The 16559-nt window shown below is 42.2% G+C and overlaps 1 protein-coding gene across 1 annotated transcript in view; it reads left to right on the plus strand.

Annotated features, from left to right (window-relative positions):
• LOC118413035 (nuclear pore complex protein Nup160-like) overlaps positions 1 to 16559 on the plus strand; it is a 39164-nt gene that overhangs the window by 12901 nt on the left and 9704 nt on the right. The window contains exons 15-24 of the mRNA XM_035816174.1: positions 1176 to 1284; positions 10142 to 10282; positions 10592 to 10757; positions 11693 to 11841; positions 12937 to 13097; positions 13713 to 13846; positions 14302 to 14369; positions 14743 to 14969; positions 15566 to 15685; positions 16285 to 16383. Of these exons, the coding sequence (XP_035672067.1) occupies positions 1176 to 1284; positions 10142 to 10282; positions 10592 to 10757; positions 11693 to 11841; positions 12937 to 13097; positions 13713 to 13846; positions 14302 to 14369; positions 14743 to 14969; positions 15566 to 15685; positions 16285 to 16383 (1374 nt within the window). The remainder of the gene's footprint in view (positions 1 to 1175; positions 1285 to 10141; positions 10283 to 10591; positions 10758 to 11692; positions 11842 to 12936; positions 13098 to 13712; positions 13847 to 14301; positions 14370 to 14742; positions 14970 to 15565; positions 15686 to 16284; positions 16384 to 16559) is intronic.

A 16559-nucleotide genomic window follows, 5' to 3' on the forward strand; every position in this document is an offset into this window, starting at 1 on the left:
AAAAAGGTAGGATAAATGTCTTACTGTATGAACAAGTTCTACATGTGCTGCACACAGTACCACCAGGTGGCAGCAAGGCCACTGGGTATCTACAGTGATGAGGAAACTGCTATGGTCTGTCTACTGAAAAAGGTAGGGTCTTACTTTAGAGCGTAGTGTAAAGTGTAGACTGTATGAACAAGTTCTACATGTGCTGCACACAGTACCACCAGGTAGCGGCAAGGCCACTGGGTATCTATAGTGATGAGGACACCGCTATGGTCTGTCTACTGAAAAAGGTAGGATAAATGCCTTTGTTACTGTAGACTGTAGACTGTAGGAACAAGTTCTGTCTGTCTATGGTCTGTCTGCTGAAAAAGGTAGGGTCTTACTTTAGAGTGTGGTGTAGACTGTAGACTGTAGGAACAAGTTCTACATGTGCTGCACACAGTACCACCAAGTAGCAGCAAGGCCACTGGGCATCTATAGTGATGAGGACACTGCTATGGTCTGTCTGCTGCAAAAGGTAGGATCTTACTTTAGAGCGTGGTGTAGAGTGTAGACTGTATGAACAAGTTCTACATGTGCTGCACACAGTACCACCAGGTGGCAGCAAAGCCCCTGGGCATCTATAGTGATGAGGACACTGCTATGGTCTGTCTACGTAATACTGAAAAAGGTGGGATAAATGTCTTCATATAGTTATACTCAGACATGCTGAGTGTAGACTGTAAGAACTACAAGTAAAAACAGAGGACAATGCTATGGTCTGTCTGCTGGAAAAGGTAGAGACAATTCCAATGTTTTACTGTGGATCGTCCAGTTTGGCATCATATTAATGTTGACTCCATAGTAGCTTTTTGATTTGTATAGAAATGCATAATCATAGTATAGCTGTTGAGGTAGTATTAATGGAAGCACCACAAACATATTATTAGGTTTACAAAGCTTCAATCTAGACACTTAAAATCCCACTCCTTTCATGCCTTTTTCCCAAATTCAAGGTGCCTTACATACAATTTTTGATAGACATAGATTCTTTTTCAGGTGAGAGATTCTTTTTCAGGAAAATGCTGTGCTGCTGAATTGTTTAGCCGTTAACTTGAAACATTGTGAAAACTTCTGTTCCATTCAAACTGTGAAATCAGGTCCATGCAAAAATTCTGATCTAACGCCTGTCTGTGTGTCCTCCCCAGGGCGCTGTGTCCTTCCTGCGACCTTGTGACGGAGTAGAACACCTGTACCTGGCTCCGCAGGGGGTCTGCCAGCCGCAGCACCTGTCCGCTGCCCCCTTCAACATCGCAGGTATGGAAACTGTCGTGTTACCTCAAAATCTGAGTACAGTCAAACATTACTGTGCAAGTGACCACTTCAAACTTTTCCATAAAGGCTATGTGGCCAATGTGACTACTTTTTGGTGGTCCTTTAGATTATTTTTTTCTGTTGACATTGAGTAATAGATACAGTGTATAAGAATTCTGTCCATAGTGTGACCACTTCTCCAACATACAGACCAAACTTCATCTACTTGTTTTTCTCTCAGTTCACCCCGACTAATCGAATGGGGACGTCCCTCGCGAATGTGCACACTCCTCTAGAAAAGGGAACACTTCTCGACTTTCAAGGGGACGCTCCTCTTGGAAAGGGGATGTGCCTCCCTTTATTAGGGGACGCTCCTCCGGAAATGGTATGTTTACCGGGCATAGGGGACGTCCCTCCAACACCCCCGCCGGCCCGTGGAATTGGCCGGTAACCAGACAAATCCCTTTCTAGTTCATCTAAATCACAACATCCAAAACTTTAACCCCGCCAGTGATCTCGACAAACGTCACACCTCGCAAGGTAGTGATAGTTTTTGATTCAAAATTGAGGCATGTTGGAAATAAAGCCGCCCGCGCGGCATAACATCTGATTTTCTTCAGTGTTTTAATGGCGGCGTATCGCACGTCCGGCAAGCACAACATCGAGTTTTAGCCTAAATATCCGCGTGCTTGTCGAGTTTTAAGGCCTCCCTCTCTAACACACGTACATTGGAGAAGTTTCTAACACGATGTTAGTAAAAAAGGCTGCGTGTACTAGAAACGCTCCGTAACTACGGCTAACCGTGACAGACACCCGGCGCCCGTACGTGTGTGGGGAGGGAAGCCTGTCTCGACAAGCACACGGATACGGTATCGGGCCATGGAGCCGCGTTGTACAAAAAATCCCGAATAACTACATCTTACATCGTGTTAGAAACTTCTCCTATGTACGTGTGTTAGAGAGGGAGGCCTTAAAACTCGACAAGCACGCGGATATTTAGGCTAAAACTCGATGTTGTGCTTGCCGGGCGTGCGATACGCCGCCATTAAAACGCTGAAGAAAATCAGATGTTATGCCGCACGGGCGGCTTTATTTCCAACATGCCTCAATTTTGAATCAAAAACTATCACTACCTTGCGAGGTGTGACGTTTGTCGAGACCACTGGCGGGTTAAAGTTTTGGATGTTGTGATTTAGATGAACTAGAAAGGGATTTGTCGGGTTAGCGGCCGATTCCACGGGCCGGCGGGGGTGTTGGAGGGACGTCCCCTATGCCCGGTAAACATACCATTTCCGGAGGAGCGTCCCCTAATAAAGGGAGGCACATCCCCTTTCCAAGAGGAGCGTCCCCTTGAAAGTCGAGAAGTGTCCCCTTTTCTAGAGGAGTGTGCACATTCCCGAGGGATGTCCCCATTCGATTGGTCGGGGTGTCAGTTGTATCGTTTGCAATGTACATATTATGTTTTGTATGTAATGTTGTGCATGTAATGTTGTGCATGTATTAATGTATTGATGATCATTCCAAGATGGCGGACGAGTACGGTCACGCAACACGAGGTCTCCGGTTTTGATTCTATATTGAAGGTGTTAACGCTACAGGAAGTGAGTTATCGGAACTTTATACTAATTCTATATATACATCGCATATTCTGTATATGATTTGGAGATTTTGAAGACTGTTAGGAGAACTTTAATTGTAAAATGGGTGACCACGCCGAGGACCACGCCAAAACCCACGCCAAGACGCCGAAACGCAAGACCCCGGGTACGAAGTTCTGGAATGTCAACCTGAACCAACTTCCCGCGGACGAGTCTCTTGCCTTCGATTACGAAGACCAAGATAAATCCCGTTTCTGTGGGGTTAAACTGCGGTCCAAACAGCTGGACAAATGGATCACAGCCCACAAGGACGCTTTCAACGAAACGTTTGAAAGGACCAAGGAGACAACTGTCACCTGGAAAAGCACACCTGGCATTACATGTATGACGGTCCAGACCACCACAGCCACAAGGAAGTCAGGTAAAGGTCTTCTCTCTGTACATTTCTATCACAAGAAACACGGATTGATGGTACAAGGGCAATGCACCAAGTGGTGGATGAACATTTTGTATCCTGAACTCTTAGTCAACATAAACGCCCAAGTAGATATGCAGACAAGGTCAACAATCAAAGATGGCGTCCTACGCGTCAGGGACGCCATAGACAACTTTCCTACGGTAACGCTAGAATCGACTACACCAAAGCAAGTCTTTAATAGCAGTGTCCATGAAACACCAACTTTACCCAAGTGCGCCAATCCTCGAAACCTACAAGATCTGCAAGCACCCGTAAGTGAAGTTATGGAAGAAGAGATACAGATTGTGTTTGATGCAAGCGCAAAACATAGCGGGAACATAGAAGTGCCCGTAAGTAGAGATGCGGAAGATCAAGGGCCGGGTAGGATTGAAAAACGCGCCAAACAGGTCTCTGATACTAAGAATGGCGAACAAAGTGAGCTTACAACAAAAGCCGTAGATATGCCAAACTTAGCGCGGTTGACTGCGGTTGAGAAATCCCAGAGAATCAGCGATGCTGCTTTTGGCGATTTACAGAAACAGTTTGTCGACATGACTCATAATCTTAACGCGCTACGGGATGAGCTGCTTACAAAAGAACGGGAGAGGGAAGAGTCTCAAACCAACATGCTTAAAGAACTGTCCACTAAAGTTGAAGCAGCACAGAAGTCACTAGAGAGCCACATCAAGAAGGTAGTCAACAAATTACAGACCAACATCTGTCATGTCCAAAAAGATCTAGTGTCGCAAAGAGAGGAGCTAGCGAAAGAAAAAAACGCGACAGTTCAAGAAATGACAATAGAGCGGAACATCTGGATGGAGAGGAATCGTGGCTTGTCCATCAAAGTGGACGCCTTGTCTGCATCGAATGCAGAGTTGCAGCAAGCCATCACAATTCAAGACTCAGAACTTCAGTATTTGTTTGATAGGTTAAAACAGATTGAAGAAAACCGTACCTGCCGAGGCTGTACAAAACCAACACACACGGACATGCAAAACTTGAACAACGTGCATGACAATGACATCCCTGGCGACAAACAAGATAACAATGCTGCTACCAACCAAACCATTGTCAAGCAGATTGCAAACATGCTTCCCTCTGCCCATGACAATGCAACAATTGCAACACAGAGCCGTGAAGTCCCTTCACCAGCCACGAGTGTGAAAGAGTCGGCAACTAACACTAGTACGGGAAGTCAGCATCAAAGGTACGAAGTGAGAATTTTTGCGGACTCCATCTTCAGAGATGTAGATGTGAAACGTGCTTTCAATGGAAAGTCCACGAGATTGGTCAGAACCAGCACAGTGACAGCAGCCATTGACTGTATTAAACAAATCAACGACTCGACAACTCAGCAAGTTATACTTCACATCGGTTCCAACGATCTTGATAATAGCAAGCAGAGAAATGACTCAGTCAGTACAACCCTGAACAACACCCGCAGACTACTGGAGGTGACCAAAGCATCGTTCCCTAAAGCGCAGGTAGCAGTCTCACAGGTCCTCCAGAGGGGATTAAATGATAACTCCACACTCAATATCAACATCAAGAACTATAACCAAGAAGTTCTGAATCTGTCTAGGAGTGGCAACTTCAAGTACATCAAACACCGCAAACTGACACAGGACAGGCATCTCTACCTCCCCGACCAGATCCACTTGGATCCTAGAAGCGGCACCAAGATGCTTGTGTCGGACGTCAAGCGTACCCTGTACCCAGCACCCGGGCCTGGAGCTGGGAGACAGTCACCCACCTGGACAGATACACAGGCCGCCCGTCTTCCTGTCAACCAGTGGACGCCCATGCAAAACGGACCTTCTTTTTCGCGCTCTGTTCCAGTTCCAGTCATGAAGTCTAGGAAGCCACCTTACCAGCCGCCCACTGTGAAACCAGCACATAGGAACACTTCGGTAGGAACCGGACAAGCTGCACCTGGCTTGTCGAAAGGAGTTAACATCGGAGTTCCCGGCCAGCTTGGACCGACTACAAAAAGCAGGAACACAGTCAGCGGAAACGGACAAGTCGCTAGGCCCGCCTGGTTAAAAGCTGGCAAGTTCGGACATCCCGGCCCACAGTGGAAACAGCTAGGGAACCGACTTCGCAAAGTATGGAACATTCTTATATCTTAAAGTTGGCCATATGATTCTACACGACCACCAAGGTAAACCTTCATGAATTGTTACATTTAACCCTATTACTATACATACGGACCATGTACCGCTCATTTAGAGAGACTCCATCATTGTGTACAAATACTATTCATGACTGACATGTATCATTGATAGCTTGAATACTTGTTTATTGATATGATGATATAGTTTAAGTCTTACTTGAATACTTGTTTATTGATATGATGATATAGTTTAAGTCTTACTTCTTGTAGCTATAATGCACCTTCAATATCTTTATCTTCAAGGACATGGAGAAAAAATCTGCGCTAGTTTTCTCAAGTTGGAATATCCAAGGTAGTGTTAAGAAGAAGTTTAGCGAGGAAGAGTTTTGTAATTACTTTAGAAATAGTGATATTGTTTGTATACAAGAAACCTGGGCAGATAATTATGTAGATTTTCAGTTTCCAGGGTATAGTTTGTTTAGTAGTAATAGATGTAGAAATAAGAGGGCAAAACGTAATTCTGGTGGGGTTGCGACTATTTTCAAAAGTTCGCTCAGAAAGGGGATTAAAAAATTAGAGAGTAGTTCAGTCGACAGCATTTGGTGCAAACTTGACAAAAAATTCTTTGGACTCGAAAAAGACCTATTCCTTTGCAACATTTACATCCCTCCTGAATCCTCAAATTCCATACAAGTTGACCCATTTGATACATTATCCATTGATATCTGCAAATTCTCCAATCTTGGCGACATAATCATCCTAGGGGATTTCAATGCTAGAACAGGATCTGTTTTGGAAACCTATTTTAGTATTGATTCCCCGGATGACCCCCTGACAAAAGATGTTTTAGATACAAAGAAAAGGAATAATAGAGATTTTAAAGTAAACAATTACGGTAAACGCCTCATAGAATTGTGCTCGTCGGCTGATTTGACCATCTTGAATGGCAGATTCGCGGGGGATCTGAAAGGTGATTTTACATGTTACCATTATAATGGTTCAAGTGTGGTGGATTATTGCATCACTCAAAGGTCGATGTTAGCCGATATACAATATATGAATGTAAATTCTATATCGCCATTCTCCGATCACTGTCACATCTCTTTCTCACTGTCTACAAAGCACTCTCCTCTAGTCCTGAAGGAGGATAGCCAATGTTATAATCCTAAACCAACACAATTTATTTGGACTGACGAATCCAAACAATTATATTTAGATACTATAAACAACAAAAACACGCGTTCAAAACTGAGGAATTTCTGCAACAAAACATTTCACTCGTCAGAGGAGGCCGTAACAAGCTTCACTGAAATTTTATTAGATGTTTCCAAAAGCTCTCTTAGAATAAGACGTAACATACAAAACAAGAAAAAGACACAAATCAAAAAGAACAAAATTTGGTTTGATCAAAATTGTTGGTCCCTACGTCATAGAGTTAAAAGATTATCGTTAGAACTGAGGAAAGAACCATGGAAACAAGAAACCAGAACGAAGTACTTCACAGCCTTGAAAGACTACAAAAAAATTATAAAACATTCTAAACGGAATTATAAAGCCAATCTATTACGTGATCTAGAAACATTAAATGAGAAAAACCCCAAACAATTTTGGTCATTGTTCAATACTCTTGATAAGGAAGTTAACGGCACAAAATATAGCGGTAATATAGATCCTAATATCACAAGTAAAGAATGGATAGAACACTTTCAAGGATTAAATAATCTGGTAAAAAACAATGATTTTGACAGTACTTTTGAAAAAAGTGTCACTGATTCTCTTAAACATCTAGATAAAAACACTTCAAATTCATTAGATTACCCTTTCACGACACCAGAAATTATGAATGGTTTGAAATCACTAAAATCTGGAAAATCATGTGGTATTGACTCTATCTCAAACGAGATGTTGAAATATGGGGCAGAAAAGATATGCGAACCACTGGTCATTCTCTTTAATACAATCCTTTCCAACAACAAGTTTCCATCTAACTGGAACACAAGCATCCTTACACCAATTTTTAAATCTGGCGACAAATCTAATGTAGATAATTATAGAGGAATCGCTATCTCAAGCTGCCTATCCAAATTGTTCACATTCCTTTTAAATAGTCGCTTACAGAAATTCGTTGAAAGCAATTGTCTGCTAGCCGACACTCAATTCGGATTCAGAAGAAAGTGCCGAACCTCTGACAATGTATTTATCCTGAAAGCTCTTATTGAGAAATATATTGAAAAAAAGGGAGGGAAATTATATGTTTGTTTTGTTGACATGAAGAAAGCGTTTGACAGTGTATGGCGGGATGGTTTATTCTACAAATTGTTAAATCTTGGTGTTGGTGGGAAATTCTTCAATGTATTGCAATCCATGTACCTCAATGTTAACTATACTGTCAGACTACAAAATGGCCTGTCAAGCCCCTTTGTTTCCACATGCGGAGTAAGACAAGGCTGCAATCTCAGCCCATTATTATTCAATATTTTTATTAACGACTTACCTCAATGCTTTGATGATAAATGTGATGCCGCAATTTTGAATTCTAAATCACTCAACTGTCTATCTTGGGCAGATGACTTAGCCTTGATCTCATTGTCGAAAGAGGGGCTTCAGAATTGTATCAATAACCTGGAAGCTTATTGCAACAAATGGAAATTAAGGGTCAATGTATCCAAAACGAAAGTACTGGTTTTTACAAAAGGTTCTATTAACAGATTATCAAACAAATTCTATATATATGGCAAAGAAATACAAGTAGCCGACAGTTATACTTACCTTGGTATTCCCCTGACTTCTTCGGGTAAGTTTAAAGCAGCCAGAAAATATTTAAAGACTAAAGCCATGAGAGCTTTATTCAAATTGAAGTCACTTTTATTCTCTGAAAAGAACATTCCAATTCATTTAGGAATGAGCCTTTTCAACAAGTTTGTACTGCCTATTCTACTGTACGGAGCCGAACTCACATGTTTTGACCAAACTTCTAAAACAATCAAAATTATTGTATCAAAACAAATTCCAGAATCTTCACCCAAAACTGTTTTTTCTTCCTTTTTAAACAAACTCCATTTAGAGGGAGATCTTCCTGCAACTGTTAGAAAGAGTGTGTCTTCGGACCTCACTCATACTTACGTCATCCATTTTAAGAAAAGATCAGACAAGGATAGATTATTGAGACTGGCATCAGGAATGAAATTAGAAAATGACAACTTCGCAATTGAAAACATACGACTTCCTTCACATATTAGTATCCCAGAATTTGATACCATTGACATGAATTTCCAAAAATTTTTACTTGGAGTACATGCAAAATCATCAAATGACGGCATCCGTGGTGAGTTAGGATCATTTCCTATTTCGATCAACGCTGAGATACAATTAATCAAATACTGGCACCGTCTAGCAAACTTACCCGAAGATTCTTTACTATGTGAAGCATATGATGTTGTACTTTCCGGTGAATACGATTGGACAAATCACGTAACTGACATTCTCAACTATAATGGTTTTGGGTATGTATGGACAAACCCGAGGTTGTATCATGTTAATACGCTAATCGACCAATTACGACTCCGTTTACAGGATATATACATTCAAGAATGGCATTCTTCTATCCAGAATAACTCAAAACTTTCCATTTATTCTACGCTAAAGGAAAGATACGGACAAAAGAAGTATCTTTCGAATGTACACAATTTCGAACTTCGTAGAGCAATTACAAAGATAAGAATCTGTAGTCACAAACTAAATATAGAAGCCGGAAGATATTCTAAAATTCCCCGTGACCAGAGGTTTTGTCCATTCTGCCCAAATGAGATCGAAGACGAACGTCACTTCGTTATGGAATGTTCTCGATATGATGATAAACGCACAGAGCTGTTCACATTACTTTCCACTTCCTCTAAAGACTTTGCTACTCTCTGTTCGATAGATAAATTCAAGTACATTCTGGGAAGCGATAATCCACATTGTGTACAAGTAGGCAAATATATCCACGATTGTTTATACCGTAGAACCAATAGTGTAAATGACATGCTAAACCCTTTATGTTGATGTATCCATACCTATAGATATCCATATATATGTGTTTAGTTGTACTGTAAGTAGTTGTTATACATGTAGACCTTACGAAAGTCGCTGTACTTTTGTCGTGTCAATAAAGATTATTATGTATTTTATGTAGACCACTGGAAGAATAGCTGGCAACATAACGTTGTAATAGCTAAAAGTGGATCTGAATAAAGTCAAAGTCATCATCGATCAAAGTCAACTTTTTTAGTCTCGAGTTGGAGTGGTCTTCTGTGACATAGTGTTATAGTAAAAGTGAACTACTCTTTATCCCTTGTGCTCTTAACTTGTATTCAGACCTTTTGCCCTGTACATATGACAACTGTGCCATAGCATAGTCCTATAGAAGTAAACTACTCTTTGTGCCTTGGTATATTCTTATATTCACACACATTTTAATACAGATAACAGACTGTTCTATTGCAAAGTGTTAAAGAAATAGTAAACTATTCTTTGTCCTTTTGCTCTCTACTTACCGACATTGTACATCTTCTCCCTTCCACAGATGATAAGTTGTGCAGAGACATAGTCCTCCTGGGAGACTGCCTGAGACTGATCCATGATCAGCTGACTCCTGATGTGGTGTCTGCCGTTGAGCAGTCCACTAACAAGTACATCTTTCTCCTTGTACAGATGATAAGTTGTGCAGAGACATAGTTCTCCTGGGAGACTGCCTGAGACTGATCCATGACCAGCTGACCCCTGATGTGGTGTCTGCTGTCGAGCAGGACTTTTACTCCCTACTAACAAGTACAAGTTTTTCCTTGTACAGATGATAAGTTGTGCAGAGACATTGTTCACTTGGGGGACTACCTGAATGTGGTTTCCAAGTGTGTAAGTGGGTATTTCGAGCACTGACATTTTTCCCTTCCCCAGATGATAAGCTGTGCAGAGACATACATGTAGTCCTCCTGGGGGACTGCCTGAGACTGATCCATGATCAGCTGACTCCTTTGTGCCTTTTGGTCTCTTCTTACATGTCCACCTTTTTCCCTATACCGATGACAAGCTTTGACGCTTCATAATTTTATAGAAAAAGTAAGCTGTCTCTCTACTAACAAGTTCACCTTCTCCCTTCCCCAGATGATAAGCTGTGCAGAGACATTGTTCTCCTTGGAGACTGCCTGAGACTGATCCATGACCAGCTGACTCCTGATGTGGTGTCAGCTGTAGAACAGGACCTGTTCCATCTGGAGACCCCACAGAACATTGTGGAACCGCTCGTCAACAATGTCATCTCAGAGGCCGGGTAAAGGAAAAGTTTTTCTTATTCTAGGTTTAGGCTGCCTAAAAGCTAATCTGCCACTGTTCTTGACAACAGACCTTCAGATAATCTATAGCCTACCATGGACCCAATGTCTGGATTAACCTACCACCAGACACGTTTTTGTAACCCAAAACGTCTAAGTGGCTCCAACAGCCTTGTTTTGCGGTGAACTCTAAGTAAATAAAATGAAAAAACACCTACGGCTCAAAATCTGACCTGCTTTAAGAGATTCTTGAAGTATAAGACCAGACACGGACTTTGGACCCTGAGCTTTCGCTCCATTATATGTTTTTGTACCAGGTGTATTCAATGATACAGTATTGAAAGATTTATTAGTACTCAATGTGAGCTGTATCTCTACTCAATGCAGGGATAAACAAGTCCATTAGCCCGATTGTCACGGTCAAGTAAAAGTGCTGTTCGGGCAAGCAGAAGTGCTTCCTCACTTGCCCGATGGGCAAGTAAGAATTTCCAGATGTGACCCGTTCAAATTACCACTGAGTGTGACAGCACATGGGGCTGAATGCCTGCCTATATTGACCATGTCATTTTTAAGCCAGTAGAGACATTGATTTTGTTGTTGTTGCTGTCCTTGTTTAACGTCTATTATTTCCCTAGACGTGGTCTCTTAACAAAAGTGAAAATTCATGAAAGTGAAAACACATAGAAAAATGTAATTTAAATTTCGGGCAAGTGAAAATTTTGTTTGGGCATGTAAATTTTTTATGTACTTGCCCGATAGGACAAGTGAATTTTTGAAAACTTGTCTAACCCTGCAATGTAAGCTGTATCTTTGTTATATTTTACCCAACCCTTACCTCCCTTATGACCATTACTGTAGACTGACAAAAAGTGGCTCCCAGGCTAAAGATTTAAAGTAAAATCTAATACTGCCCCCCTCCCCCCTCCTGTTGCAGAGATGTGGACCAGTCCTCAGCTGAGGTCATCAGCACCCTGGAGTCCAGCCTGCAGACGATCATCGACGCCCCCAGGGCCATCGACACGGTACTGCAGGCCATGGATGTGACAGGAGGGGACCCAGAGAACCTTGCTGTGCCTGATCTAGGTCTGCTTGTTTCTTTGTTTGTGTACTTATATCTAGTTTTATTTTCACAATGGGAAGACTACATTGTAGACACAGGGAAAAAACTGAGGCTCCGGGTACAGTCAGACCTGTACTGGTGACCTCGTCTACACAGTGCTCAAAATGCCCACCTGCACACTTGAAATCGCAACCACATTTTGCTTGGCGCAACTTAACTTTAGACCCAAGTGCAACCTGAAAGTTTGCAGTTGGAACACTGCTTTTCCCCACCTATGGGCATAAGCATTTGTAAGATAACACATATTATAAGTAGTTACATGTGACTGGAAGGAAAGATAGTGGAGAAGAGACTGATTTGATGAAAGTAATATCAACTTCAAGTTAGAAGTGGGGCAACATGAAATGTTGATGGTGCAACCTGGCTTTTGACTCAGGTTGCTACCTGGACAACCTGGCTTAAAAAAAGTATTTTGAGCACTGCTAAAAAAGGACCATATTCCCGCCATATCAACTTTCATCAGAGAGCGTAGGACCAGATTTGCCAACCATTGCCTTAGGAACAAAGCAGAGCTTGCTAGTGAACTCATACTATGGAAGCCAGCACACGGGTATACACATGCTGGGCGACCCTCACTGACATACATAGACCAGCTTGCTCATGATGTGGGTCTGCGGGTCGAGGATTTAAAGAATGCAGACAGAGCTGTTTGGAGGGAAAGGGTGGACCTGTTGCAGGCAAGCTGCCGTGATGATGATGAAAAAAGGACCACACTACACATTAAGTCACCGGTGCAATGGCCGATTGGTTAGAGTGTTCGCCTTGCATTCGGTAGGTCGTGAGTTCGATCCCCGGCCGAGTCATACCAAAGACTTTAAAAACGGTACATGCTGTTTTCTCTGCTTAGCACTCAATACCAATGAGAAGAGTATTGGATTTAAACACACATCACTACCAGCGGGCCAGCCCCCTGCTGTAGTGGCTTGCACATGTGTGGCCCAAGGGCTACAAAAATGGAGATGGGCGCCACCCCTACGCATCTGTTACTGATGTACGGGCAACTTTAACTTTAACACATTAAGCCATAACACAGCAATAATCAAGAAACCCTTTTCCAGCTGCGGAGCCCCTGAGACAGCTGAGCCTGAACCACGTGTTCGGCAGTGCCGTGGGACATGCAGTACTGGAGAGTTCTGCTAGGCAGCTCGCTACGACACGGCTCGCCATCTGCCGCGACCTGCTCCTGCTGCAGGGCCTCATGGGAAGGATGGGTCAAAGGGTAAGTCTCAGAACCGCGGCTCCATGTTTGGCAGAAAATATTCCATTTTTGACAACACTTTCAAAATGTTCATTCACAAGTGGATATCTCTTTTTTTTTCATGAAATAGATGTACATGTATCTATGTGTGAGAAAATTTGATGACAAGTATATTGGTGCTCATACGCCAAAAAGCAGTTACTCAAGCAACTAGATATGATTTTGGAAATGGGCAAACGTTTCAGACACCATCCAATATCTTTCGTCAGCCACTGCTAGAGAGCAGTTATTATATCCTAGCTATGAATTGATATGCAAAAACTTAGGAAAAAGGGTAGCCTGATTAAATCTCGCTTATAGCAGCCCGCCAATCATCCGCGGGGAGGGGCCAGTTACAGCCCTGGACAGCGGAGTTTGTGTTACACAGACTAGAAAAAGGGGAGGAAGACAAGTTTTTGGCAGTCTAAAGGAAATAAGGGAAAGACAAGACTATGTTGATGCAAATGACTTAATGAGTTAATTAGCTCCTGCTGTTGTTTTCGCTATAGGAGCTAATGTTTTGTTGCAGGGTGCTCATATTAAAAGAAATGCTTTAAACTTCTATTGAGTTTTTATGTGTATGTGTGTCTATGACAGGCATCTCTGTCCCAGGACAGTCTGAACAAGCTCCAGTCAGATCTCATTCCCAGGACAGCCCAGCTGATGCAGGTGTATTACGTCATCACCTGGGTTTCCACGGCAACCTACACACATGTCCCCAGCAACAGTCTGTGAGTAAACATGTCTTGGGTGAAGTAGAACTGGTCTCATGGAGTTTAGAAAGCCACACGTTATTTTGAAAAAATCTTTGCACACCACTGTAAGAGTGCCTTTACAGCTCACCCATTTTAATGCCAAATAGCAATTACTTAAGCATCTGTATATGATTTTGGAATCAGTCACACATTGCAGATAACATCCAGCTCACACAGACAGTTACAGGCTCCTCAGGCAAACTATTTTACTAATCTCCAGGCAGATCTACCGGTGGCATAAGGAATTCAGCTGGCCAAGAGGTGTTCTGAGCCACTAGTGTCTCAAAACACTCCTTGGCCAGCTAAACTCCTTACGCCAACGTAGATCTGCCTGAAGATTACTAATTTCCTGCTGTGTGACCCCATGAAAGTTCAGTGTCTTTAAAATCTTTTTTTCATTGTGGCATTACGATTATGGTGTTTCCCTACAGAGACATGAACCTGAGACAGCTGCAGGCCATGGACATCTCAGACCTGGGCACAGGGCTGCCCAGATACTGTAAGTAACAGGAATATGTCGACATACATGTAGTTGAATTCTTATTATAAGGGAAATAATTCTTTGAAATGCAAATTGATATCTATCCACTAGTCTTTGCCATACCAGTCTTTCTTAAAGAATGAATTAATGCACTCACCATTTTTCAACCATTTCCATGCTATGACTACCGTTTCTTGCAAGTTGTTTTTTCTAACATACATGTACATGTATGTTGGTACAGTATGAAAGAATTCGAAACAGACTCCAATGACATGGGAGAAACTGTAAAAAAAATGTACCAAACTGTGCATTAAGAATAAAGAAGAAAATTTTATGAATGAAATATCTACTCAGGTTAATAGATGATTGACCCCTGACCTTGTTACCATAGTAATGACCGAGGGCACCTTGCTGGCCCTGTTCCTGCACGGGGTCGGAGGTCAGCAGCTGGGGACCCTGTTGGCGGGAAGCGAGGATCTTGACCAGGACCCGTGCCCGCTGTGGTCGGGCGTGCTGCAGACAGCCGTACTGCACATCCTGCAGCTGCTCTATCCCATGAGCCCCAGCAGTCTCCTACCAGAGTTCCTCATGACAAAGTGCCAGTATCTGCAGCTCCAGGTATGATATAAAGTCTCAACTCAGTTATTGTCTACGTTTTTTTTTTTATAGAGACAATTCAATCTCTACAACTTTTACTTACTTCTGGACGTTTCAAGTGACATCCATCACTTTTCTTTAGTGTCAGTCAGTAGGACCTACAGTTTGGTTAGAATCAATAGAAAATGCATCATCACAACATTTTTCATCATGCAGATTTTTCACATTATTCCGGTACTTATTATAGCTGTAGCATTCAACAGCATCAGACTAGAACCACAAACCCCTGATACCTCCCTCCCTAGGAGTATGTTGGTCTGCTGGACAGCTGGTGCATACATTGTACATGTGTATCTGACACCTCTGACAGCAGGTTTTACTTACCGGTACATTTAGCATAACCGGTATTGTTATTAGCACTTACAAAGCAGGACAAAAACCTCTAACATCTGATCCCTTCCCTCCCCATAATGTTTGGCTGCTGGACAGCTGGTGTATGTGGAACACTTCTAGCAGTAGGAGATTCTTCTTACATTTAGCATTGTATTACCTAGTATGGTACTGATACTTAAAAAACAGAATTAGAACCCCTAACCCCTGATCCCTGCCCTCCCCAGGAGTACGTACGCCTGCTGGACAGCTGGTGCGTGTGGAACAGCTCCAGTAGGAGGTTCTTCCTAGGAACAGCTCACCTGAACTGTGGGGAGCCTCAAAAAGCTGTGGACTGCTTCTTACAGGTACATGTACAGATGGTGTAACGAAGTCATTCATATACAAAATGTGCCTGTGGATGTTTTTTTAAAAGGGAGAAGAATTCAGAGCACAATTTCAGTAGGGTCTGTATTGTCAATGGTGAATGTAAAATAGAAATTTGCAATGGTTCTTTTCACTCAACAAAGAAAGTATCATCACAAGGAATACTGAAATGTTTACAGGTCGATTTACCAACCTACTGAATAGTAGTACTATTATAGAGTGCAAGTAGAGTCTTGTTCTAAACTAAATGAATTATACAGTACTTGAAATATACAGTATTGACATGCAGTAGTTTTAAAGAGCATGCCACCCTATTGTATGGTGACACCACCTTGTATTGCTTTTGTAATATTGTGATATTGTGTTAAGACTCGACTGTTACTGTTGTTACTAAATGTAAGACTAAGGGTGTAACCCCTGAGAGAGAAATGGAATAGCTAGGCTATGGGTCAGAGGTGAGATACACATGTCAAGAGATAGAGAGCTGTTCGTTTACATACTGAAGTCTACGTGCGATCCTCTCGTCTTTACAGAGTCCTTTAGACAGAACTTACACTTAGAACATGTTGTTTCTCTGTAGGGAGTCCACGGTGTGGGGAATGAAGACTTTCTGCTGAACAAACTCCTGCAGCCGACAGACCAAGAGCTCCCACACCTACCTGTACTCTACCTGGTCAAGGTGAGCAAGGCATTAACTTCTATCATTTCTTTGTTCATCAATTACATGTACATGTAGCTATATATTCATTTTACCCACTGTTACCGTGCCTGTCTATACGTGTGCACTTCCTGTATTATATCATTCATGATTACAGTAGTCAAGAGCATCTACTGTGCAGAAAATGTAATTGTGAA

Source organism: Branchiostoma floridae, chromosome 4 (genome assembly GCF_000003815.2).
Source record: "Branchiostoma floridae strain S238N-H82 chromosome 4, Bfl_VNyyK, whole genome shotgun sequence".
In the NCBI taxonomy this organism is placed as follows: Eukaryota; Metazoa; Chordata; class Leptocardii; order Amphioxiformes; family Branchiostomatidae; genus Branchiostoma; species Branchiostoma floridae.